The sequence below is a fragment of the Mus caroli genome, unplaced genomic scaffold (genome assembly GCF_978045245.1).
Source record: "Mus caroli unplaced genomic scaffold, Mus_caroli_1 scaffold_9, whole genome shotgun sequence".
NCBI lineage: Eukaryota > Metazoa > Chordata > Mammalia > Rodentia > Muridae > Mus > Mus caroli.
The window spans coordinates 105,028,005-105,053,845 of record NW_028227264.1 but is presented as its reverse complement, the minus strand read 5'-3'; the positions used below and the strand labels follow the sequence as shown (position 1 = coordinate 105,053,845).

Here is a 25,841-nt window from a genome sequence, read left to right as displayed (position 1 = left end):
AGGATGTGGTTATATAGATTTTTTTTATCTGTGGAAACTCAGAATGCTGCCACTATTACCTAACCTGAAGACCTGGGCGAATTTTTCTTGGATACTGATGTGAATAACCATATCTTTTCATGGCATATCCTTAGTATCTTTGACTACTTCCTTGTACCACATTTTTTAAAAATGCTAAAATGTGACAGGTCAAGGTAAGTGGTTATCTAGTAACATTTTATACTAGCTTCAGAATTGCTCCCCCCTTTCCCAGTGAACATACATCGTGGGCAGATACTTTCTACAATTCTGTTTTGTGTTTTAAATGTGGTTGCTGTTTTTAATTATGTCTGCAGTTCTTTTATAAGAACTTATCCTATCACTTTTAGGCTTAATAAACAATATCTACTATAGACTATCTCCTTAGTTATTTATATTGTAAATTATTTCCTTAGTGAGGAGCTTCAAATTTTATCTTATGTAAGAATTTCTCCTCCATTCTGGCCTGGGATACATCTCCTTTAATCCCAACACAATTTCCTTTGAAAAACAGCAGTGAAATTTTATTAAACTCTTAATAATTTATAATGCCTAGCCAAAGAAAATAAAAATGATTACTGAAAGGCACAAGTCTGCACTACAAATAAATTGTGTGCCGGTGGCAGCCACTAATTCGAAGCAGCTTGTGAATTTGGGCAGAAAGTTTTTAAATTATCTGAATTATAGTTCTAACTTAATTTGTCATCCACGGAAATGAAATGACTTCTCTAAGAACAGCAAAACGGGCTGACGGAACATGGTACAATACATCAATCCTGGGAGCAGGCTTGAGTTCAGATGAATCTCCCCACCATTTTACTCCCCCCCCACCCCCCATGCAATGTAATGTTCGGTTTGTGTTCAAGGAAGATGCTCACCAAGACTCGGAGTCCTATTTAGACACCATCCAAGATGGCTTCTTTTCTAGCCTGACTCTAGTTAGGCAAGAGGCTTTGTCTCAGTGGAGATATTCTCCTTATGCCATCCCCCCCCATCTTTTCCAAAATATCAATAAACTTTATGGAGTAGAACATATAAAGTTAACATATTTTCTGAAGGGTTTTAAAGGACAAAGTTGTTTGTTTTTTAAGGTAGCAAGATGGAAAAAGTTTAGTAGGACCGCGGCATAATAAACCAATAAAGCCAGCTGGACAAACATTTACCCACTGAAGTAGGTGCTAAAGGCAGGCGAGAATCCGTCTATGCAGCTTGAACATGTGCTGAGAGCCTTGTTGCAGTTTCTGGCAGATTATTTGCAAGATTAGTACTGAGGCTACAAAGCAGTGTCAACTGGAAAGAAGTCAAGAAAAGCCTCCATGTTTTAAATTTTCAGTAGTTGGGGCACTTACTGATCTCCGCTGTTTATTGAGGCCCTTTCTGGAGGACATTGGAGAACAAAACCAGTTAGTTATGTCTAGTTTCTCCCCACCCTCTTAAAATGCTTCTTTCTGCCATCATTCAGTTGAGGTCTTCAAACAAAATGTGTGGTGAATTATTGCCAAATAAATCTGTAAGGAGAATGAAAATCCCAAACAAATATGCCAGATATACAGCTGCTAATCTGCCCGCTAATTGGAATATTGACAAATTCAATAATGTATTCAAGATTTTTTTCTGCTCAACTTTTAAGAAATTTTAATGTTGACCAGAGCTGTATCTTGACACTTAAGGCTGTTATCCATTAAATACATAATTGGTTTCCAAAACTTGAGGCCATTACAGCCAAGGAGGGAGCATGGGGAAGGGATTTCCACTGTCTGCTACTAAACAAAACAAACAGAACAACAGCTCCAGGACTGTACAAACAGAATTATCCACAGGGCCTCTTTAAAGCAGTGTTTCAAAGCTTATGAGATTTTGGATAGATATTAACAAGACTTAAGTTATAACTTCTTTAAGGAGTGGTGTAGATGTTGGTACTTTTAGCAACCATACACACACACACACACACACACACACACACACACACACACTTTTAAGAAATATTACAATTAGTGTGGGCACTGGCTGCTTTTCTCATTGTTGTGACCCAGTGTGTTTCTGAAGGAACTTAATGTCTTATTTAGGCTTAGAGTTGAAAATGTAGTGCAGTCCTTCAAGGTTGGAAGGTGTGGGGGAGGCAGAGTGAGATGCTCGGTACCTCTTAGTTTGTAGTGGTATGAGCACCTATGAGCTCTGTGTCCATCTTACTTCTCTTTCTGCCCTTTCTATTTGGTCAAGGATTTCTGCCAGTAGGATGGTGCTGCAGAAATGACAATGGGTGTTTCCTTCTCAGCTAAACCCCTATGGAAACTGCCACACAGACCAGACCTTCTAGAAGTGTCTCCTAGATGGTTTCAAATTCAATCAAGATAACCAAGAAGATTATCCAGTATACTGTGCCAGATCATCTATGGATATTAATGCTGAGAACAAAGATATATGACAATCATAATGAGGGAATTTAAAGGAGATTATTAAATAATATGTTGTATAATTCTGCCAGTCTTTCTTTTGTTTCAGACCAACTGGCTTCCATCTCAGAGAAATCCCTCTGCCTCTGCCTCCAGAGTGCTGAGATTAAATGCATGTATCCCTGCACAGAGCATATAATTCCATCTTGCACATAAATCTAATGCAAATCCTGGTGGCTCTGTTGCGTGATTAGTAGTGGGCTGCTATCTGTCTTAGAAGTACTGCCCTTTAGAGACACAGAAATGTTGCACCTGAAGTTTTGGAGTGACCCTAATATTTTTTTAGTGGATCTCTCTTAACACTAGACCCTGATTTTGAGCTTCCAGGACACTGAGTACTGAAACACTATTGTATCATTAGATAAAACTCCGTCAGTGTTCTTGCTTCTAGTTCAGTATCTTCGAGTTTTTCCAAGATGTAAGCCTTTCCAGCAACTATAGAAAACATCGAAGCTTCCGTTGTTCTGGTGCATTTTCATTAATTTGAAGAAAATAACTGTTTCCTGAGCTAGTTCTTCCTGAGTAGATGAGTCTATTCTTCAAAAGGTCTCAAAGTGACTGATCAAGCTGTCTCTTACGTGGCCGCCTTCGAATTTTTTCTAATTTCAAGGTTTTTAAAATAGCGCTTCTTTAAACTTTTGTGACTTTGAATAATTAGTCATTCTGAGAAAGAGGATGATGTTTTAATTTATAGATTCACCACGGAGTGGGTGATGAATTTACATCCCTCTCTTACTCCGTCTGTTACATGATTTATAAAGCATGGGCTTTTACCATCGTTTTCTTAATATGTAGCAGATCGGCAGGAATATTGATAATGACTCTGTAGATGGAGAGCAACACTTAGGGAATGTTTGGGGGTTCTATCCTGATCCTTTACACTAAAACTTTCTGATCATTTATTCTGAATCTTTTACGGAAGTCTGAGTTGGTGTTTGACTGGTGGTGGCGTTGGCTGTATTTCTGACTCACCGAGGCTTTGTTTTTCCTACATTTCTCTACTGGCTTTCCGTGACTGCTGTGCTAATGCACCTGTTCGCCCTCTGTAACTGTTGAGTTTGGACCCCGTTATATATTTTTCTGGACTCCTTATCCCTATAAATTCAACTTATAAAGTGTTAGTCACTTTATTCTGTTATGATTTTCATAAGCGCTACAATTTGCTAACCTAGTCGTCCCCCACCCCTTTCTTCCATTCTCATCAACTTTTAAAACCTAGGCATTCTCTGCAATTTCGCCACCCCCTCCATTTGTATATGTGACTCATACTTACCTCAGCAACCATTAGTCATGCGGTTCTGTTGTGGTACCTGGTATTTAGATAGCTGCACTAGTATGAGCATTGTAATTGGTAAATAGCTACACCTCTCCTCAACTGACTTTCCTGAGCCTAGCTCAAGCAAGCCTGTACAAACCTTGCTCCCATTCTCTTTAAGTTTTGAATATCAATTCTGGTTCTATCACTCTATGTGAGAGATGATGTTTTGTGCCTCACACTTCATTATCTTTATTATTATTATTATTATTATTATTATTATTATTATTTGGACTATAGGAGTTGCATTCTGGAAGAAAGATTAGAAAGAAGAGGTTGATGTTATTTTAATGGGATGTTTTGAAGTTGTTATTTAAAAAGTTATATGGCTTTCGGTCAATAGTAAAGTCAATAGATACAAAGTGCTCAGTGGCCAAAGCCCCTTCCGCTCCACACAGCTTTCCATCATGCTGCCCTAACTTAACATCATTTAGACGTTTTAGTCAGTACCAATAGTTGCAAAAGAAATGGACCAAAGGGAATTGAGCGAAGCTTGTGTTCCTTTATTGTGCAGTGTTTTACTTATAGATTAGCCTTAAGTCATCTTTTTTTTTTAGAAATTATGAATTATGAATGGAAATGGCGAATGCCCTCTCAAGTACAAGGTGCTCCTGTGTAGAGACTCTGGTATAGCAGAAACAGCTCTGTGACAACCAGTCCAGTGATGGGATTTTCCCATCTCTGCTATGTCCTATGCAGTCTTGTCAGAGATGTCTCATCTTTTGTCACTGAAATTATGTGAAAAATATTAGTGAGACCATAGGATATATATCATATATATGTATATGTATATATATGTATATATATATATATATATATATATATACACATGGATATTGATATCTTTATATCTATACATGTATCTACATATACATGTATCCATATATAGGAGATATATAAATATATCCTGGATATATCTATAAATACATAAATTGTTTTATATATATATATACACACATTTATCTACATATACATTGATATATCTCCTATGTATATACATATATGTGCATACATGTGTATATATGTGTATATATCTATACATGTATCTACATATGCATAGATACATATAGATATATGTATACATAGATACATGTGTATATATATGTATTAATTTCCATATATATAGGAGATATGTAGATATCTACATATCTCCTATATATTTTTTAAATACATATATAGTTATCTATATATCTATACATATATCTACATATACATCATTATGTCTTCTATGTATATACATATGCATATACACACATATACATTGAAGACTACAAAGGTCTACATCCCCACTTGTATATGGTCCTTCCTCAGTTTTCTACCTATAATCTCTTTTGGGTCCAGATGTGATTTCAGGACAAACCTGGCAGGCACAAACAGTGCTGACTATATTGTGGTGACCAAATTGGTGTCATGTCATCACCAGTCCCTCGACAACCATGGCTTTGTTATTCTGGTGCTGAATTACTCTCCCACAATCCTTTCTTCCCTCACAATCATAATCAGTGTGAAAACAGCCTCTGTCCCGAAGTAGTCGTCCGTGGACTTAATGTTGATAATGAGCCCCTTGTTTTGCTGAAAACTTAGGCTTTTGTTGAGTGTGCTTCCTACCAAGCTGATCATTTTCAGCATGTGGAGCCCATTAGGCCGTGCTGGAGCTGGCTTCACAGTTCAATTTGCTAGCACTGCATCTGTTCCTATCCTGATGATAACACCTGGATCAGTTTAGAAGTTGTGTAGAAGTTTAAGAGATGGTGTAGTTAATTTCTAAAACAACTGTTGGTCTTTAGATGTGTGAACCCCGTGGTCTTTCACATTCCAGACGAACTCATTGCCTTTTGAGCATATTTATACCTGCGTGTGCTTTCTGAATGTGAAATAAAAAACACGTGTCTCCTCCACGGTCTTTATTTTCACTTAAACTCTTCTGCAGGGTGACACTGGGGAGGTTGTTACTGTTCTTTTTCTTTTCCTTTTGGGTGACAAGGAAGATGCCTTAATATTTAACTTCTGTAACCTTTCGCAAATGTTCATGGAAATGCATAGCTGACAGATGACTTTCTTTCCTGCTTTGTCAAAACGCATGTGTACTCACTGTCCAAGCCATTTCTGATACTGTAAGGAAGCCATTGATTCTGCTTAGAAGCTGTGAAGTGGATAAGGCATTAAAAATTAAAGAAAGGCTATTCAGTTACTAAGACTACATGCCTTATCTCTGTGGCTCACTAAAAGCCTGGTGCCAGTTCACTGAAGCTGTGAAAAATGACCTTTCCCAATGACCTCTGTGCCTTTTAAAGACAGCACAGTTTGGAGTTCCTGTTTAAAGTGCTAAATGCCCTTGGGATGTTGTACAGTATTACTCCCATTAGGAACATTGAATATAACCTCAGGATACCCTCAGAGAGGAAACCGTTAGAAGACAAGGCTGAGAAACCATGTGAGTCTCTCTGCTTTGTTGTCTTCCCCAAGTTAACTGTTAATATTAGTTGTTACCTGTTAAAAATATCCATTTCTCTCTGCATAAAATGACCATGACCATGGTAGAGGCTATGACACTGCCCTTTAGTTCAAAGATCTCTTTGTGATCTTAAACTTTTTTGGGGGTTGCAGTCTAAGCCATCATGACCATAGCCCGCATGTTTGGGTTTACCTCATGTGGAGAATGTAAAAAGATCCTCAACGAATATTATTTTGATCTGCAGCTTTTACTTGCAAGTATGGCAGAGTTTTAATGTGTATTATCTGTCTTTCCAGTGTACTCAAATGTACTGTCTTTGAAAATAAGTGTCTTCTGTGATTTGAAAGGCTTGAACTAATTATTTTTCTGTCTCATACAAAGAAATTACAAGATTTGAATTTATGCCTAAAATATCGGTTTTTATAGAGTACAATATCATGTTTCACATGAAATGGTGATCTTAGTCTAAGAGGTAGTGCAATAACTGCCATTCTTACGGTGAAGCTGCTCCCAGAATCACCTAATTAGGATGTGACATCCAAGCTCTGCGACTTTCTCTTTTTCTTTTGTGTCTTTTTGATCATCTCACTTAACTTTTTTAGTCATCTATCCTGGCAGAGGTAGATGGCTGTAGATATCATTTCTGGATTCTTAGATTAGCTCATGGGTTTAACTTGTGGTTAATCCAGAGGCAGTTTAGCACAGGTTCACTAGGAAAAAAAAATTACCAAAGGTGGTATATGAGTGTGCTAAGAGAATAATAAATGATATCAGCAACTGAAAGCAGTCTGTACATGTACTGACATTTCAGAAATGTGGCGCTCTTTTTGTTGAAGGCAGACTGTAACAAAGTTGAGTCTGGTCTTGAACTTGTAACCCTAATTTCTCAGCCTCCACGACTGTTGGATTATGGGGATATGTTACCATGTCCAGCTTAAAAACAACACAAAAACAAACAACAGAAACAAAAAGTACTCTTGTATGGCAGTGAAAAAGGCAAGGAGAATATGTGTGTGTGTGTGTACACACACACACACACACACAGTTCAGGACAGTCATGTATTCACTTCTCTTGAAAAGTATATGTCTGCGTGGTTTGCCTACATGCATGTCAGTATACTGCATGTATTTTGGTCCCAGTGGAAGCCAGAAGAATGCAGTAAATCCTCTGGAGCTGGCACAGCAGAAGGTCGTGAGCTGCCATGTGGGCAATAGGATTAAACCCAGGTCTTCTGGAAGAGCAGCCAATGCTCTCTAACGGCTTAGCCATCTTGCCAGCCCCAATAGTCATTTATTAAGTGTCCACTGTGTATTAGGCATCAGGCTTTGGAATTAACCTGGCTATCTTATTTAACCTGTATCAGCACTGGTTTATAGGTGAGAAAGGGGAATCACAGCGTGGAAGCCCAAGAAGAATGATTTCAATCAAGATTTGGCTAACCCTACACGTTCTGAGACGCGCATTTTTAACACGGCGCATGAATAATAAAAAGTTGCTTCAGATAAAAGATGAATGTAGTTTCCTCTTTATGGATTGGAGTGAAAAGTCAGATGTGTCATGCTTAGATTCCTCTGACTGAATACTATCTTTCATTCTCATACTTAGATTCTGCTTGTTCATTTCATGCCTTGTGCATTTATTTAATTAGAACGGTGACTTGTATGTTGAAGAAGTTTTATTGGTAGTGGTGGGGGTGATAGAAATTGTGCTCACTGATAGCAGTCGTGATCAAGTGTGAGTGGAGATGATCTGGCTTAGCAGTGAGAATGAAGGGTTAAAACGTGGCGCTCCTTAATGCAGCTGTTCTATTGATGTTAGCAAAAGCATACAGTGTACCATGTTTCTCACTTTGCTATTCTTAAAGGCGCACGCTTGTGCTCTGTCACTTGTCTGGTAGTAACATGAGATCTAAAGGAGCTAGCTGATTATTCTCCCATAACATTTAGCACATGGACATTGCGAGCCTACAATGTGATTTATTTAAAAGGCTACAAACAGAAAAAAAAACATCAGAGCTTCCTGGAATTTAATTTATTCCTTGATTATTAAACTGTCACCAAGGACTGACATCCCAGATCAGAAAATACTCATATTGGAATAGCAGTAAATTTTAATGGTGAAGTTAATATCTCTTTCTGTCTTTTTTTTTTTTTTTTTTTTTGCATGAAATATCTCTTGCCTTGCATGACAAATTAGAGAGTTGCTGGCGGTTTGTGGACCAAATGTTTGGGTACTTTGCGTAGGCTCATCTGTGCTGGTTTTAAATGAGAGTGTTTTCCTCTCTGCCTGTTTCTCATCAGGGCTCATATATTCTTGCGTCCAAAAAGACTCTCTGATTTAGCTGTGAGGCTGATTTTATTGTAGGGATGTCTGTGTAGTCTGTCATCACAGGCAGTTCTGGTGAAACTGCCCATGTTGTGCGTGTGTGTTGTGGCAATATGTTCAAGTCTGATCTTTCTCAGATGCATGTGTGAGTGTGTGCAACTCTTTTATAGCTGAAAAAGAGATGCAGGCAGCAAAACTTTTCTGCCAGAATATGTTTTCTATTAGATTTTGTAAGGCGAAATTATAGGTTAGCGTGGTGCTCTCCTGAGGCCACCGCTCACACCCGTCACTGGAAGACAGCTAACACCTTCCTTTGACTCACGTTTTCCAAGATTCCTTAGTGTTAAAAGATGAATTTCTTTTTGAAATGCAGAAATTAAAAGAATATGGCCCAAAGCATTTTTATAGCTTTATTGAGTCTTGAGGGCAGATATATGGATTCCAGACAAAACGCAATAATAGATCCAGGGTTTTACTTTCAAATGGCCTTACCAACACTTCCTGCTGGAGACTTATGTCCAGGAGGAAGAACAGCAACTGCTTTGACAGTTAGATGGAGTGGGCTGGAGAGCCAGGATCATGTTATGTTCTTTCTGAGTCTCTTCTCTAATGAACCTCCCCCCCCCCTCCTGTTTCCTGGTTCGGAGCCTTATTGGGAAGAGTAAAATGGAATAATGCATGTGCTCTGGGAATTTTGTTAGTCTCAGGGTAAATAGCATTGCCATTTTACTATGTCTGTCTGGTTAGCATGTGTATTGGTCCCATTGGTAGGATTGAGATTCTCCTTCCTCCTTGGTGAGAACCTAGTCAATTCTGGCATAACTGGATATAAGACATCTCATATCCCTATTTCTATTCACAGAGAAGTTCAGCCTTTTAGGAAAGACAGGGTTGTAGGTACAGTGTCAAAGTAATAAAACCTGGCTCGGTATAAATATGCCGACATTGGGCGGGCTGTTTGCCCCTGTCATGTACTTCTGTGTAATGGTCTGCAAGTGCTTCCATTACAAAGTCACCCAGACCTGTAGTATACACAATAGAAATGGATTTCCCTAGAGTTTTGGATGCTGGAAATCGAGATGCAGTTGCCAGCAGCTTTGTCTTCTCTCATAGTCTTTGTCTTTATCATTTAGAAGGTTTATTTCTCAAAATGTCCTCCCCGCAGTCTTTCCTCTGAGCACTTTATACATCCCCAGTGGCTCTCCAGGTGTCCAAATTCTTTTAAGTGGACACCAATCAGATTGGGTTAGAAACAACTCCTGAAGTCTCATTTTTAACTTAATAACCATTTTTAATGTCCTTATCTCCGAGTGTGTCACTCCCTGAGGTGTTGGGAGTCTCATGTATTTAGGGGAGATGGGGAGACCACTCAGCCTGTATTTGGCAGAATTAATAGAAAAGTGGGTCCCTTCCTGGAATCTGGAGGCAGCTCTAATCTTTGTGGAACTAAGTCTCAGGTGAGACTCTTCAGTTCTCACCTCTAAGACTATCTGTCTTTACTGACTTGCAGCCACAGTGGGCACGGCAGTGTTGAACATGAGCACATTTTGTCAAGTGTAAAGTGATATAAACACGAAATGGTGCCGTAACTGGAATACCTGTGAGGATACATTGGCCACATTTGGGAAATGTAAAATATAAAATGTGAAGGCTCATTGCAGACACTTGGCTGAATCGGCTTCTTGGCTATTCTGATTTTTGGCTGATGGAGAAGTGAGGATAAAGAAAGGTGACCTGGTTAAGACTCACTTCAGAAAAGACAGAAAGAAACCGCAAATATAAGCGGAACATCTGGATAATTTAACACGAACAGTTTCCTATGGGTGACACTGCGTTTTAAAAAGGCGGCTTGTTTTTTCCTTTTGGTAACTGTTCCTGGTTTTCGTGATCTGGCTAGGTGTAGGGAGGGAGTCGCTTGATGGTGACCTTAGCCAGCAGGCATTTTTCCTCTTCACCTGGGGTATGAGGAACAGGAGCATTCCTTAAGGATGTGATTCTTTAAAAGAAAGCAATATTATTCTTGGAGGATTGGGACATTTGCCATCACCTTCATATATCTGTTCTGAAAACGAGTGGTGTTGTAATGTGTGCAAATTAAGGATTGTAAGTGATAGGGCTTATTCTCAGTGGTCCAAGCATGCTTGTTGAGAGTCTAGTTGGATGCTTGAAACCTTGTGTACAAAGACAATCTTCCTTTCTTCTCCACATGACCAAGACTGTGCTCAAAACAGAGATGTTGGGATCTGTTGGATACACTTACATTCTCTCTTAGAACCTAGTAAATATCTAGGAGGTAGTTAAACAGCCTCCCCTAACCCCCACACCTCCCACACATTTTTTTTTTAGATAGAATATCATTTACAGCCTCTAGTTTGTGATATCTTTACCTCAGCAGGCAGAATGGTGGAGTTCAACTTCTGCCATCATGCCCAACTAGAATACGATTAAGTTTGAAAAATTACAAGTGTTGAGTCACATTTGTTTTTTTTTTTAAATTGCTGCAATGCTTTACAAATACTCAAAAGCCATTTGCAATAGAAACAGACGATGTTTTCTAAAACCAAAGAAATAAAATATAAAATATATATTACTACTCATTACCCTGTCACCTGTAAACCTAGCTACTTAGGAGGATAAAGTGGGATAGTAATGAGTTCAAGGCCAGCCTGTGGCAGGCCAGCCTGGACTCGAGACTTGTGATATGTTTGCCAAAGCTTTTCACATGCTGAGCTTACAGGTGGGTACCACATGCCTGGCCTCTCCTGTTTTATGCATATGAAACTCTACTGACAAATTCACGATGGCTATAAACTTGTATACTGAAATGATTCTTTTACTTGATTTAATAATGAGAACATTCCAAAGTGCCTCTTCAAAGCTGTTATCAGTTTCTTGAAAACTAGCAGGGTAGATTTTTAAGGCTTTTAGTTGTGGCTGAGTCGGTTTAGAATACTGGAAAAGAAACAATCATGTCTTGATAAATTAGATACTGTCTCTTGATAAATTAGGAAGGTGTAATGAGCACATAGTTACCAAGTAAACGAATAGGAAATATTTTTCATCATACTAAGTTTCAAAGCCAAAGGAAAAAAATTCAAGATGTTCAGGAGATAGTATTTGAGCTGAGGATTCTTTTAATCAGTGGAATTAAACTTCTGGAGTATAGTATTCCTGATATCTTCCTGCTGTTAGCCTTTGCTTTAATCTTGCTAAATAGTTTCCATGTAAATATCATTAAGTAACATCTTTAGGTAACTACAGTTTCAACTTCAGTGAACAGCTTTCCTTTGCAGGAGTTAATACTTGCCAGGGACAGTTAAAACCTTTTAGAGACCAGTTGGAGAAAATTTGAATCGGCCACATTCTTTTATCTGGAGAATTTAGGTTTCTTCAAAAGTATTTAGGTGACAGTCTTCCCCCAGCTTTGTCAGTATGAGAAGAAAGGGTTCAGAGGAAGCAGTTTTGAGGTGAGGAAAGAGTGGCCATAGCTCTGGGAGGGTAATTTCCAATAATCTGGGTTTAGATTCAGTCACAGCCTGAGCCATCTTTAAATGGTTTTCCTTTTCTAGTTTTGGAGGATTGTGTGGTGGGGTAGGAGCGCATTTCTGTTTACTTCCAGCTCACAAATGCCCTTTCATTGCTTATGGGAAAAACTCTCAATGGAATGGAGGTGGAATTGACTAAAAAATACTCCTTTGGTTGCAAGATCTACCTTTGCGGTCAACCAACACGTGCTCTGTGCCTTTCCCACTCCAGCCTTTCGTGCTTAGCTGGGAAACCGGCTCTCTCTCACATCTTGTGACCTTTCTCCTAGACAGCGAGATGGTGAGAATTTATTAAGTGGTAGTTGCTTATGAAGTTATCATTTCTGACCTTGACAGGTTTACCGTCTAGTTGGGGGGACGGGGATCAAGAAGCAAACGAGCAAGCAGTTCCTGGTGTAATGATAAATGGTGGCCTGATTCTAGTGCCTTTCATTGTCCCTGGACCTTAAGACATCCCTGCCCAAGCAGTAGGGTGCCTTTCTATAAAAAGTCCTTGCTTTGTCTGATTCTGAAATACATCACTTATCCCTCAAACTGAGGCAGGATCAAGATGTTCTAGTATTTTTGATTCATTCTCTTACCCTATTAGCCAAGTATTTGCATATTAACTGGAGCTTTCTAAATATAATGGCTTATCCCTAAAGAGGGACTTTAATGAAGGGATTAGAGGTTAAGTGGCAAATGAGTGCCAGAGACATTTAGGTAAGCCAATTAACCTGATGGTTGTTCACAGTTAATTATCATTGTGTGAGCAGGGGTTGGTGCTCAGAGTGAGTGAACTCCTTTTAGATGAAAGTGATCATTCCCTACACGCTTAAAACAATTTAGAAATTTTCTAAAGAGGTGAATGAAGCTTCTGCTATTAGTCATCGCTAATTAGAGTTGAGTTTATCAGACGTGTCTTGGATGCCTACTGTGTGTTACCTCTCCAAAAGTGGATGAGTTGTGTTTTCTGGTAGTACATTGGGGGAGTTAAAGATGTTGCAAGAAGGAAAGTGAACCACACAGAAAGATTACTGGGGTCACTGGAGAGAGTGGCACTGGGAGAGGTCATGGCAGTGACTTCTGTTGTCCCAGTCTTCCTTCAAACTTACCACACTTCTGTGCGCTTTGAAAATGCTTGAGTCACAGCTTCATCGGACCTCCTGACATGACTGTAGGCTTGCATTCCCGGTGCAAGTTTCCGAGCTTCAGAAACGATATGGATTTGTCTTATATTCTAGCATAGCTGTGAGTATTTTTATTGGAAGAGGATTCATCACACTCTGTTGTGAAATTCCTTGTACATTTATTTGCTTCCTCTGTTAGGCTATTACTCAAAGTCTCAAATTTTTGACTATTTTGCGCAGTGTTCTGTTTTGCCTTTTGCAGTACCTAGCCCATGAACAAGTAGATGAATAATCAGGCAGGTGAATGCTTTCTTTGACAGATCTAGTCTTTATTGTATTGAGAATTGAAAAGGGAATATTAAACACACCTGTGTGACACTCTCAACACACACACAAACACACACACACACACACACACACACACTCACACACACATCCCTAATTATTCCTTCTGAAATACGTCTTATATACCATCCCTTTTGAGATCCTTGGTCCTTGGCATTAGAGGTCAATATTAATGGGAATGCATTAGTACCCAAAGCCAAATGCAAATGCAGTGAGCTGCAGTAACCAGGAAGTCCTTCTCATGTAGTTTCCAAATTAGCATGCTGTAGTGGAAAGATGTAATGATTGGAGAAAAACCGTCCATGTTTTCCTAGGAGACAAGAAATGGTTTGAAGCTGGCTGTGAGGTTTTTTGTTTGTTTGTTTTTGTTTTTGTTTTTTTCCATTTCTTTCTTTTTTTAATGAAAAGAAAAAGGACATGATAAGGGATTTCTATAGAGTGAAGGTGGAGTTAGTGTTGTATTTCTGGAACTCTTTTAGCTCATAGGACACATAATGAATCAAGGTGAGAAGGCAGACAGCAGGCAAAGTTATTGAGTTCCCTTTAACAATATATATTGCATACCTACGATATATGGGTTGCTGAGAGAAAAGGACATAGTGTCTTTCCTGATGGGACCTATAGCCTAATGAAGAGAGGATCCACATGGCTAGGTAGCTCTAGTTAGCATGCTGAGCAGCACAAGGGAGAAGTAATGGAAGCCCAGATAAGGATTTCAGAAAAGGGACAAGAGGTGGATTCAATGGATGTTCTGATGTGGTGGAAAACTTCAGAATGTCCTTAAACAGTTTTCAGAAAAAGATGTAGGGGCAAAGAGAGAGAAGGACCCTCATATGCAGCCTCCAGTTCAGTGATGTAGTGATTATAGCACTCAAGGTGGGGACTGTGTAAAATAAAGGTGGTTTGTAGGAAGAATCTGTGTGGATGCAGTCTTAGCACACGTAGGGAACGAAAAGAACAACTGTGCTGTTACACGAGAAGTGTATAATGAATGCTGCGCTGAGCAGCACTGTTGATTGCATGTGTTAGACAAACATCTCTTGGAGGGAGGAAGCTGCATCTGTTGGCTTTAGGCACAGCTGGATCCAACTATACCAAGAAGTGTCCCCTTTCCCATTTGCTCTGATTTCTGATAATATAAGTTGGCCTTATTCTCAGACATAACCTACCTTTAAACAACGCTAGGATCTCATCTCTCAAAATATGATGCCCTTTCTCAATGCATTATTGGCACCACCCTGACTCTGATTGGGTGGCTTTCCATTCATTCAATTGTGGCCAGGGATGGAGATGAACAGCTATAGTATTCTGAGGGACAGAATTCCAAGATTTTTCCTCGGGTTTTGAGGGCAGCCTTGACCTGGTCTGTAAGAGCTGAGAGTATGTAGGAGCTGTTTCCTAAAGGAAATAACACGACACCAATCTCAGCAAGAAGAGGTCTGCAAAACCAGCAAGTGTTACTGTTATCCATCAAAATGACATTGGTTGATGTGCTCTTTGCTGAGAAGGGTTGTTCTTTCCTGCAAAGCGTCCATCGGGATGTAAAGGTACTCTGTATTAATAAAGAAGTCAGGATTCTATTACTCATCTTTCCATATAGGTGTGGGCAGTAAGCAGGATAAATAGCTCAGGGGTAAAAACCCTGATGACTGCAGAATGATCCCTGACCCTTGTGCACCATGCATCTGTGATCCCAGTGTTCATCTGGGATATGGGAGCAAAGGCAGGAGAATGCCGTGGAAGCTTGCGGGCTTGGCACATGCAAAGACAAGCACTACAAAGGAGCCTCCCAAACCAAGCACTAATAAGAGAGACCCTGTCTCAAAAACAAGGTGCCAAGTGGAGGGCACCTTCCCCAAAGTGCCCCTGACCTCGATCCTCATTGTATTTGTGGCTACATGATCTACATATGAGAACAGTTAGATTTGAATGTTATGGTGTGTTTGTGTAGGCCAGAGTCCAGCATTTGGCAGGCGGGTTCTTGCCTTCCACCATGGGGTCCTGGGATCTAATTCAGGTAGTCTGTTTTGTTTTGTTTTGTTTTGTTTTCTTTTTTTTTTATTAGATATTTGCTTTATTTACATTTCAAATGTTATTCTCTTTCCTAGCTTCTCCTCTGAAAATCCCCTATCACCTCTCCTCCCCTCCTGCTTACCAACCCACCCATTTCTGCTTCCTGGCCATGGCATTCCCCTATAGTGGGGCATAGAACCTTCATAGGACCAACCTCTCCTCCCATTGATGACTGACAAGGCCATCCTCTGCTACATATGCAGCTGGAGCCATGAATCCCACCATGTGTTTTCTTTGGTTGGTGATTTAGTCCCAGGGCACTCTAGAGGTACTGGTTAGTTCACATTATTGTTCCTCCTACGGGGCTGCAAACCCCTTCAGTTCCTTGGGTACTTTCTCTAGCTCCTTCATTGGGGACCCTGTGCTCTGTTCAATCAATGAATGTGAGCATCCACTTCAGTCAGGCACTGGCAGAGCCTCTCAGGAAATAGCTATGTCAGGCTCCTGTCAGCAAGCTCCTGTTGGCATCTACAGTAGTGTCTGCTTCTGGTGATTGTCAGGTGTGGCAGTCTCTGGATGGTCATTCCTGCAGTTTCTGCTTCACACTTTGTGAAACTCAAGAAGAAGGGAGACCAAAGTGTGGATACTTCGATCCTTCTTAGAAGGGGGAACAAAATACTCAGGTAGTCAGGTTTATGCATCAAGCACTTTTTATTATTTATTGATTGATTTATTTATTTTTACACCTGCTGAGGCATCTCTCACCACCTTAAAGCCTAAAGGAGCTTTAAGTGAAATGCCCATAACTTGGATTCTCCCGATCTGACAAGTATAAACTCTAGTAAGTGTTGAAAGCAACATTGTTTGCGTTGGATACAAGCATCCGTGGTTTGGGGTTCGTGGTGGTCACCATGACAACAGCTTACACAGAGTACATACATACGCATGCATGTATGTGCATTGCATTATACACACTTGTGTCACAAGGACATGCTTTACAGGTATACTTTGGCGTGCATGTACACGTCATTCGCATGTATGTCATAGAACATGTTGGGTTGCACATAGGAGTGTGCTTTGAGTTTATTTCTAATGGGGGGGGGCAACAAGGCAATTACAGTTTCCTTTAACTTACAAGAGAGAATATCAAGCTACTGGGAGACAGGGCACACTGTGCTAACCTTTCAGTCAATGTGTGTCCAGTTGGATCCAGAATGTGTTTCATCTTCCCACTCATCTCCCTTCTTCTGCTCTTCTCCTCTCCATCCCGCAATCATGGGTGCTGCATGTGTATAGGCTCTGCCACTGAGATGCATCCCGAGAGGCATTTTCTTAGGAGTTGTATCACACTGTTGTAGCACACTGCCTTATTTCTGCATAAATACATCAGTTTGCATATTGCCGGAACGTGGTTAGTTAAGGAAAGGCATTCTTTTTCTTCTCGTGTACAACAGATTTCTAACCTATTTCGAAGTTGTTTTTCTCCTCTCCTGCTTTGGGGCTTGGCCTTTCCGTACATTTCAACAGGGCAGTGGCAGAGCATTCTACTTTTGCTGGCTGGAGCATCATACCGCTCTGAAGGACTGATGGGCATCACTTGTGAGGGTGCTTGCCCCAGGAAAGGTCAGCAGGTGGGAGAAATAGCGGTGGGAACCTGAAGTCAACAACAGGTGAGGGACCCGTGACACGCCATTCGTCTGCTTCATAACACCATCGCCCTTTGTCAACATTTAAAAAGAACAATCATGTTCTGGGTGGTGGCACACACCTTTAATCCCAGCACTCGGGAGGAAGAGGCAGGCAGATTTCTGAGTTCGAGGTCAGCCTGGTCTACAAAGTGAGTTCCAGGACAGCCAGCTCTACAGAGAGAAACCCTGTCTTGAAAAAAACAAAAACAAACAAAAAAAGAACAATCACAAGGCAGCAAAACCAGAGAGATACAAATTAACAAAACCAGAAGCAGCTTAAGGCCTCTGTGCAAACTGCAGAGGCTAGATCAAAAAGATTCAAAAGAATTCTGCCTACAAGTGCCTCTTTTCCCCCTATGCTACTCTGACCCTCCACTTCCCCATCCCCAACTTTCCCCTGATGGAAATTTTCCAGATTCTTCAATATCTTTCTGAGTTTTCTGATACCGGCTCCTGCAGGCAACCTCAGGAATCAGACCCACATGCCATTCTGTGCTGGGGTTGAGGTGTTTCATTAGCTGTGAAATAGCAGAAGTCGTTTTCACTGTTTCTATTTTGGACTCAGAGGAGAGAATGCAAATGGATCAAACTCTATTTTGCTTCGTGTCAAATGACGACGACTCCTCATCCTGGCAGAAGATCGTTCAGAATCTATTAAGGCCCCTCTGGTCTCTCTTCCCGAATGCAGTGCTGAGTGGTGTGTGTCATAATTTGGTCCTTATCACTGACTCGCAGGTGTGACATGACTTCTATGATAAAAGCCCAAGGCTGTTTTATAATATACTGTGATCTTTTGTCATACCATTCACTGGGTACAGAAAAGTCCGGCTTAGGCTGATAGCACACATTAAAGAACTTCATCATGAAACTGTGTCCCTCAGCCTAGTATGTTGTACACGGAGGTGCGGTATGTCCCGGTGCCTCCGATCTGCGTTAGTAACACTCTTTGCCCTGTATTTCTTTTCATTAGAGACTATAGATTTCTTGCTATGCTTTAGCGTTCCCCCCCCCCCCATGAAAGCCTAGGACTTACTACTCATCTTGTTCCTTGTTCTGAAATTCTCATTTTTGTGAGGGACAGATGGAGCTCATTGCTGCTTGCTTCTGGTTACTAGGTTTACTGCTATCATGTTAAGAAATTTCAGCTGCTTTGAGCAGATTTTTCAGGTTTCTTCATTTTTTTTTTCTTTTTTTCTCAGAAAGCTTTTACAGAAGTTGTTCAAACATCACAGAATAATTGGGTCAGGGAAACCACTTTCCATCCTTCTTGGACCGCCCATTGCAATAATAATGCATTTCCTTACATTTCTTGCTGTATTAATAAGGCCCCCTATCCCAAACTTTGCCCTGAGCTATCCCCAGGTTTGCCCTGAGCTCGAGGCTCTCGCAAGGATACTTCAGTCGTTCTGCATTGATACTAGAGATATATACATGTCCTTTTTGAGGTTAATATCTAGCATAAGCCAGTCAAGCTTCATTCTGAATTACTTGAAATCTGCTCTCTCTGACAACGCTGTTTGGCAGTATGTCAGTTTTTCATATTTCTTTTAAATTTTAATTATAACCCATCAAGTCTTAAGCAATTACTTCTGGGTTAGACTCTTGATGAATGTCATAGCAGGGTGTTTTAATTTAATGGATCCAGAAAAAAACATCTGTTTCTAATATTTTAAAAGCCAATTTATATGGAAATTCATTTAATATACAGTCGATACACGGAGACTTGAAAAATCAAAATGGAAAAATCAAACAACTGTGATGTCGTCGGTCTTCCATTAACAAAGGATTTTGCTGTGTCTGGGCTCAGCTGCTGCTACTGGTTAACACTCCCAGAATCATCCCTTAGGAGAACTAGTAATGTCGTCTTAGAGAAACAGGACAGTTATCTTAAAGCTAACATCTGTCTAACATGACAGCAGGTCATTGTCCTCTGATTACTTTCGTCAGTTGTATGCAACTTCTTTTGTTCATATGTAAGAGGAGGTGCCCAGGAGACTGGAGGTTAAACTTCTGCCTTTAATATGCTTTCTGGATAGCAGCATCCACGGGCTGATATAGCAGAGGTCTGCCTGGTCTGACTTCAGTAGGAGATGCGCCTAATCTTGTAGAGACTTGAGGCCCCAGGGAGTGGGGCCTCAAGTAGGGTAGGGGAGCACCCTCTCTGAGGCAAAGGGGAGGAGGAGTGGGATGAGGAACTGTGGGAGGGGATATTGGGAGGGTGAGCCACACCGGAATGTAAATAAAATAAAAACAAAGATGTTTTCTGGAAGTGATCAAAGTTCGTCCCATGACCTTTTTTAACATTAAAGGAAATACAGAACCATATTCTCAGCTCAAAATGTTGTATGACGATGAGTGAGGAAAAGCTTATGTTTTGGGGAGGGAGCAAGGAACTAGTTTTATTCTAAATATTAAGACGAAGTTTTAACAGATCAGTCTAGAAACATTAATATTTCGCATAAATAGAGAATATGCATAAAGGACTAGCCTAGTGATAGATATCTACCTTCTAGTAGATAACTACCAATAACTGATAGCTTCTGTCCATTCTAAAATCTACATATACCTGTTTTAAGAATTCACTGGTTTACTAGACATTATGGTGTAGTATTTTTTTTGTAGGACTTTACTTTGATCCTTCTCAAATGCCCAAACGACCGACCCCGGTACGGGACTAGTTGAGGATTTTCCAGTTCTGGAGCTTTACAGTCCTCCTGCCTTTGACCTCAGGACTCTCTGGTGCTCTGATGAGGGAGCAGGTGCCCAGGAGTACAAAATAATCCAGAGGTCTCCTTTCTGACCAGGAATGATAATAGCACCGAAGGGGAATTTTCTAAACAGAATGACTTACATGTCATCTTCAAAGAGGAATTCTATCCCCTTGGGGCTATTGATAATTTAATAAAATTGTGAAAAATTTAAAACAATTATAGGATATATTTAACCAGATTCTCTGGCTTCAGATTCTTCCATTACCCACCCAAGTTCATGTTTTTCTCTCTTAAAACATAAATCAAAACAAAAATGAAAATGAAACAGAGTGTGTGTGTGTGTGTGTGTGTGTGAGAGAGAGAGAGAGAGAGAGAGAGAGAGAGAGAGAGAGAGAGAGAAAGAGAGATCGAGATCATGAAGTATCTTGTGTTAGAAAGCTACTCCTGAGCATGAGGCCTGCCCTGGATTCTGGTCGGGCAGTGCCACTCCATTGAAGAAAACTAATTTTTTTTTTCTGTCTCCCAGTAGCACTGAGTTGAAAATTACGCCTTGACTGTGCTTATGTCTCTTTCTCTGACAGCATTCTGTCTGGTTTGATCTAGTCTAAGGTTATTGGCATCATTAGAAGTGAGAATCAGGTATCCGTTTTATCTTACGGGTGAGACCTTAAATCCAAGGAAAAAAGTGCTTGGTGACTTCCAAACATTTCTTCCCCTACATTCCCAGTGGGTGAACAATGCTTGTTGTTCTCAGGGTTTGTAACTGGGTGAGATTGACGGTGATTACTTTTCCCCTTCATTAGCTTGTACAGTACCTTCCAGGACTATGAATGCTGGTCAGCAGGGACAAAGCTTCTGGTTGAGCACGGGTTCTATTTGTCCATGTTGGATGATAGCCGTATGTAGTATCTTCAGCAACTGGGTTTCCCCATCAGGTTTAGGAGACTAAACAAGAATATTGGCAGTAGCCTTCTCTGCCCTCTCCTCCTTTTCTGCTCTCCATTGAACCCTCCTATTCTAATTTTCTTAGTAACATTGTAGTCAATTTCCCCTTTTTTGGAAGATTCCCTTCTCCTTATAACCATATACCTACCCTCCAGATATTCTGGATGAAACACACATTTGATTATTTAATATTTGTCATGACATTTCATTAAAAATCTTAACAGTGTTGTCCTGACAAGGATTGCCAAAATCTTCCATTGATGAGATAATTAAAGCAAAGGTAACCGTTAACTATTTTACATTTTTATAGCTACTTAAGTGTCCCTGGTGGTGTATGGATTACATTTTGGGAAAACTCAGAATCCTAAAAAAAATAATACAAACCATGATACTCTTATATTCCAAACACTTACGGCTTTGAACCAGTTATTAGTTTATCTTTCTCAGCCATACTTTCATCACCTGAGAGATGTTGATAGTCGGGTATCAGATAATAGCAATGTTTGGTCAGTGTTGTTCCGAAGTTTAAATGAGAAGTTGTAACCAAGGGAACCAGCGTTGACAGACAGCAACTATCCTGCAAACAGTAGGTCCTTCCTTCTTGACACTGACATGGAAGTATGAACTATATAATCCTGGAAATACATTCGAGTCAGGTGACAGTGCAGTATCATTATGATTTTTACAGGTGATGACAGCACCTGTGAAAGTGCAGAATTGGGAAAGGCTGTAGTGTAAATAATGGCTGGCAGACAAGAGGAGAGCCATCTCCCCTCATCCTTCTAGCTCTCTTTGCCACAGCTTCCTTGTGATCCACAGACCAGCATCATGAACACCATTGGTGACCATATCAGTCTATGGCATCTCCACTTTCTCCAGTGTCCTCCTCCATCAGAGCCATCTATTACCCTGATATTCAGGTGATGGATGGCTATGAGGAGTGCTCCTCCAAGGGCCTGGTACTGATGCTGAATCTATATGCATCTCATAGAGGAACAGTACCCAGGCCATCTTGGACATGCAGTCTCATGCAGCTGCCAGGAGCCTAAAGGCTGTGTTGTAGAGTTAGTTGCACGAGGGCTTCAGAACAATTCCTTGGTCACTACCAGGAGAGGCTGAGAAGTGATAGAGCAATTGTATTTTCATTTGTTCTTCAAAGGCTGTGCTCATCAAGGCGGCAGCCTTCTCAAGATGGCAGAGCAGCCTTTTCTGTAGCTTTAGCAGGGATTGCAAGGATGACCTGGGTTCAATCTCTCTGTACTGAGAACTCTACCCTAAAGTATATAAATGACACACTTAGAGGAAGACTGTATCTCATCAACATCTGTTTCCCTTTTTGTTGTTGTTGTTTTCATATTATTTCATTTTTAATATCTTTTGTTTTTCAGCCGTGCTATCAAGACTAATCAAGACCTCCTGCCAGAAACCCCCTGGACACACATTTTCTACAATGACTTCTGGGGGACTCTTCTAACCCACAGCGGTAGCCATAAGTCCTACCGGCCACTCTGCACTCTTTCTTTTCGACTGAATCATGCCATTGGAGGGCTGAATCCCTGGAGCTATCACCTTGTCAATGTCCTGTTGCATGCGGCTGTCACCGGCCTCTTCACGCGTTTCTCCAAGGCCCTCCTTGGGGACGGATACTGGACCTTCATGGCTGGCTTGATGTTTGCTTCACACCCCATCCACACGGAAGCAGTGGCAGGCATCGTGGGACGGGCAGATGTGGGCGCCAGTCTCTTTTTCCTCCTGTCCCTGCTCTGCTACATTAAGCACTGTTCTACAAGAGGCTACTCTGCCAGAACTTGGGGCTGGTTCCTGGGGACTGGATTGTGCGCTGGATGCAGCATGCTTTGGAAAGAGCAAGGAGTGACTGTCCTGGCAGTTTCAGCGGTTTATGACGTCTTTGTCTTCCACAGGCTGAAAATGAAGCAGATCCTGCCTACCATTTACAAAGTAAGTGGTTGTTACCTCTGGAGCATTGCATTATCGAGTTGGCTGTGTGCTTCATCCTTTGCTACCATTTTTTAAAAGACAGATTTGTTCTTCTTCAAGCAGAATTTAAAACGAGTGGTCCCTTTTGTCTTCTTTTAAATAGAGCACACATTTTGACCTTTCTCTACCAAACAGGCTTTCTGTCCCTGCTCATTTTATTTCTGAGCGTCTTTCTGTGATTCCCAAGCTGGCAGGAGAGTCATTTTGCCTTGTAAAGTGGCACACATCTTGATTGGATTCACTTCCTTTTTATTTCTTTTTTTGCCAAATTCAGTATAATGTAGTATTTGACTGTGATGTATATTTGTAAGAATGACACAGTCAATGACTGAACTAGATGCTGGCGTCTGTGGAGGGGAAACCCTGTTTTATTTGTTAATAGGACTGTCCCTGACTTTTGAAAACAGCCCTCTCAGTGGGATTGGGAAGTCAGATGTTTAAACAGTGATCCATGCTCACCTTGCTTTGTTTTCCATATATAAGAATAGAAGAGGCATAACAAAGTGATTATTAGAAGTTTTACCCTGAGGCCAATTAAGACTTTGACTTCAGGGCTTAATGTTTGTATTCTCTTAGTGATTTCAAATGTAATATCATTGCAAGGCTGTGGAGTAATTTTGGGGCCACCTTATACCTAAAGAGACCAAGCATTTTTCTGGGAGAGCTTGAGAAAAGAGGTCATAAAGACATGTATCTATTAAGCATTCACTCATAATGAACTATAAATAAATTTATTTGCTAACAGTTCTTCAGCATGTAGGTAATTTACCACTTATTTAAGCTATAGAACTTGCAGAGGTATGAGATGTATGTGCGAGTTTATTTTTATACAAAGTGTTAAGTCTTGGCTAAATATTAAACATGACAGAACACTGAAAAATCTTCGGTCTTTTTCAGATTTGTTTGATTGTCAATGTTAAGAACTCTATATAACCACTGAGCACAGAATGACAGAAATATGTTTAATGCCGGTATACAAATTGTTAGAAACTCTTTTAGTGCCAGGCCAAAATTCTCACAAAGTCTTTTAATGAAATTCCACTCTGCAACTCAACAGATTTTAAAATCATATATTCTATCTCAGTACAGTCCAGAGGTGCATTAAGGTATCTGTGTGCTAAAGAATAGGAAAATTTTCTTAGTTTTTTGTTTTTTTTCTTTTTTTGTAAGCTAGCGGTTATATTTTTGAAAGAGCAATAAGACTTTGTACATAGAGTGAACACACTGAAGTTCACACAGTAGTCTCAGATTTGAGCTGAGATGTCCCAGGCGTTGTTTCTTTGCATAGGACAAAATGTGTATGTTTTATACTTAGAACAAGCTTCTAGTGACATCACAAGGTCCAACACTAGTGATAGAACACAGGACAGTGGAGTCAGAAACACCCCCTTTTCCTCCATCTATAAATTGGAAGTCATTTTTGCCTACTGTGTTTCCAGAGACTTTTCCCTCCTGCCCAGCCTGTAGCAACCTTCACATTGAGGGTCAAGGGCCACAGTCTAAGACACTATGTGTAGCCCCATAAGGAACGGTTTTAGGGGCAGGGGCACCTTGAGAAACTGCCTGCCTTCCTATCTCTTCACCCAGAGCTGAACTTTGGTTTGGTTGTAAAGGGAAAGATTACATATGCCCAGCTATGATGTGGAAATGTCAGTTGTTTTAGGCAGGTTCCCACATTTCTTTTGGATGTAAGAGAAGACATTTATAAAACTGAATGAGTTGGGACCTAACCAGCCTGCACATATGTAGCAGAAATGCAGCTTGGTCTTCATGTGGGTCTCCCAGCCACTGGAGCTGGCACTTACTCTGTCTCTGTTGCCTGCTTATGGATCCTGCTTCCTAGCTAGGCTGTCTTATCCGGTTTCAGTGAGAGTGGCTATACCTAGTCCTGCAGTGACTTGAGGTGCCAGAGTTGATAAGGGGCAGGGGCTTAAGGGGCAGGATTTGGGGAGGGACTATATGAGAAGGAATTGGGAGGAGAATGGGGATGAGATATAAAGTGAATAAATAGATTAATGGGATAAAAGAAGGAAGGAGAGAAGGAAAGAGATGGAATGGGGAAGGAAGGAGGGAGGAAGGAAAAGAAAAAAAGAATTGATGGATTGAGATAATAGTCTTTCTGTATTGCTCAGCCAGACCTGGAGTGGGCTTAGCTGAGCTTCCACTTCAGCCTCTGGAGAATCTGGGACCAGAAACTTGCTCAACCACACCCAACAAGCTGTGGGTTATGGTTGTGGACACTCACTTACAAAGAAACTGACAGATTTTTCTCGTTTTTTTCCCTCCCCCAAGTTCCCCTTTGCTTAAAATTGAATTGTAAAGGAAACATGGATGTGAAAAACTAAAACAATTATCTATTATTACTATTATTTAAGATTTTAATTTTACTTATTATGTGGACATGTCTTGTGGGTGCCCATCCTTTGAGCTTGCAGAAGCCAGTAGAGGATGTAGAATCTCCTAGAGCTGGTGTTACAGGTGCACCTGGGACCCGATTCTGGTCCTCCTGATTTAGCAGCAAGTGCCTCTAATCACTGAGCCATCTCCTCAGCCCTGTTCTTATTTATTAGCTGTCATCTTAAAACATATACTTAGTAGGCATTGAGTATGGTCACTGCTTTTTTTTTTGTGCCCTTAAGGGACAATAATCTTCTCCCTTAGAACTCAAGAATCAAGGCTTGATGAAGTCCTTCTGTGATTTCCTTTAAATGTTGTCACTTTAAAGAAAATTCTGCATACAGTTTGATGCTAGAAAACAGCATATGGCTGACAATCTCAAATCCCTTTTAATTGTTTCAAGGGGCATTACAAATCTCCCCCATATGATGTCATTGACAATAACAAACCTTGGTCTGCAGTGCAAAAAGAACGAGGCATTCCCTGATCTTTGTCCTTGTGGGGACACAGATTCTGTAGCTTT

At 40.5% G+C, this 25,841-nt stretch overlaps 1 protein-coding gene across 2 annotated transcripts in view; it reads left to right on the top strand.

The window, feature by feature from the left end:
* Tmtc2 (transmembrane O-mannosyltransferase targeting cadherins 2) overlaps window positions 1–25,841 on the top strand; it is a 388,535-nt gene that overhangs the window by 135,001 nt on the left and 227,693 nt on the right. For both annotated transcript variants that reach the window (XR_015048464.1, XM_021174328.2), the window contains exon 2: window positions 22,312–22,882. Coding sequence is in view for 1 of the 2 variants with exons in the window: in XM_021174328.2 (XP_021029987.1) it covers window positions 22,312–22,882 (571 nt within the window). In the remaining variant the exon portion in view is untranslated. The remainder of the gene's footprint in view (window positions 1–22,311; window positions 22,883–25,841) is intronic.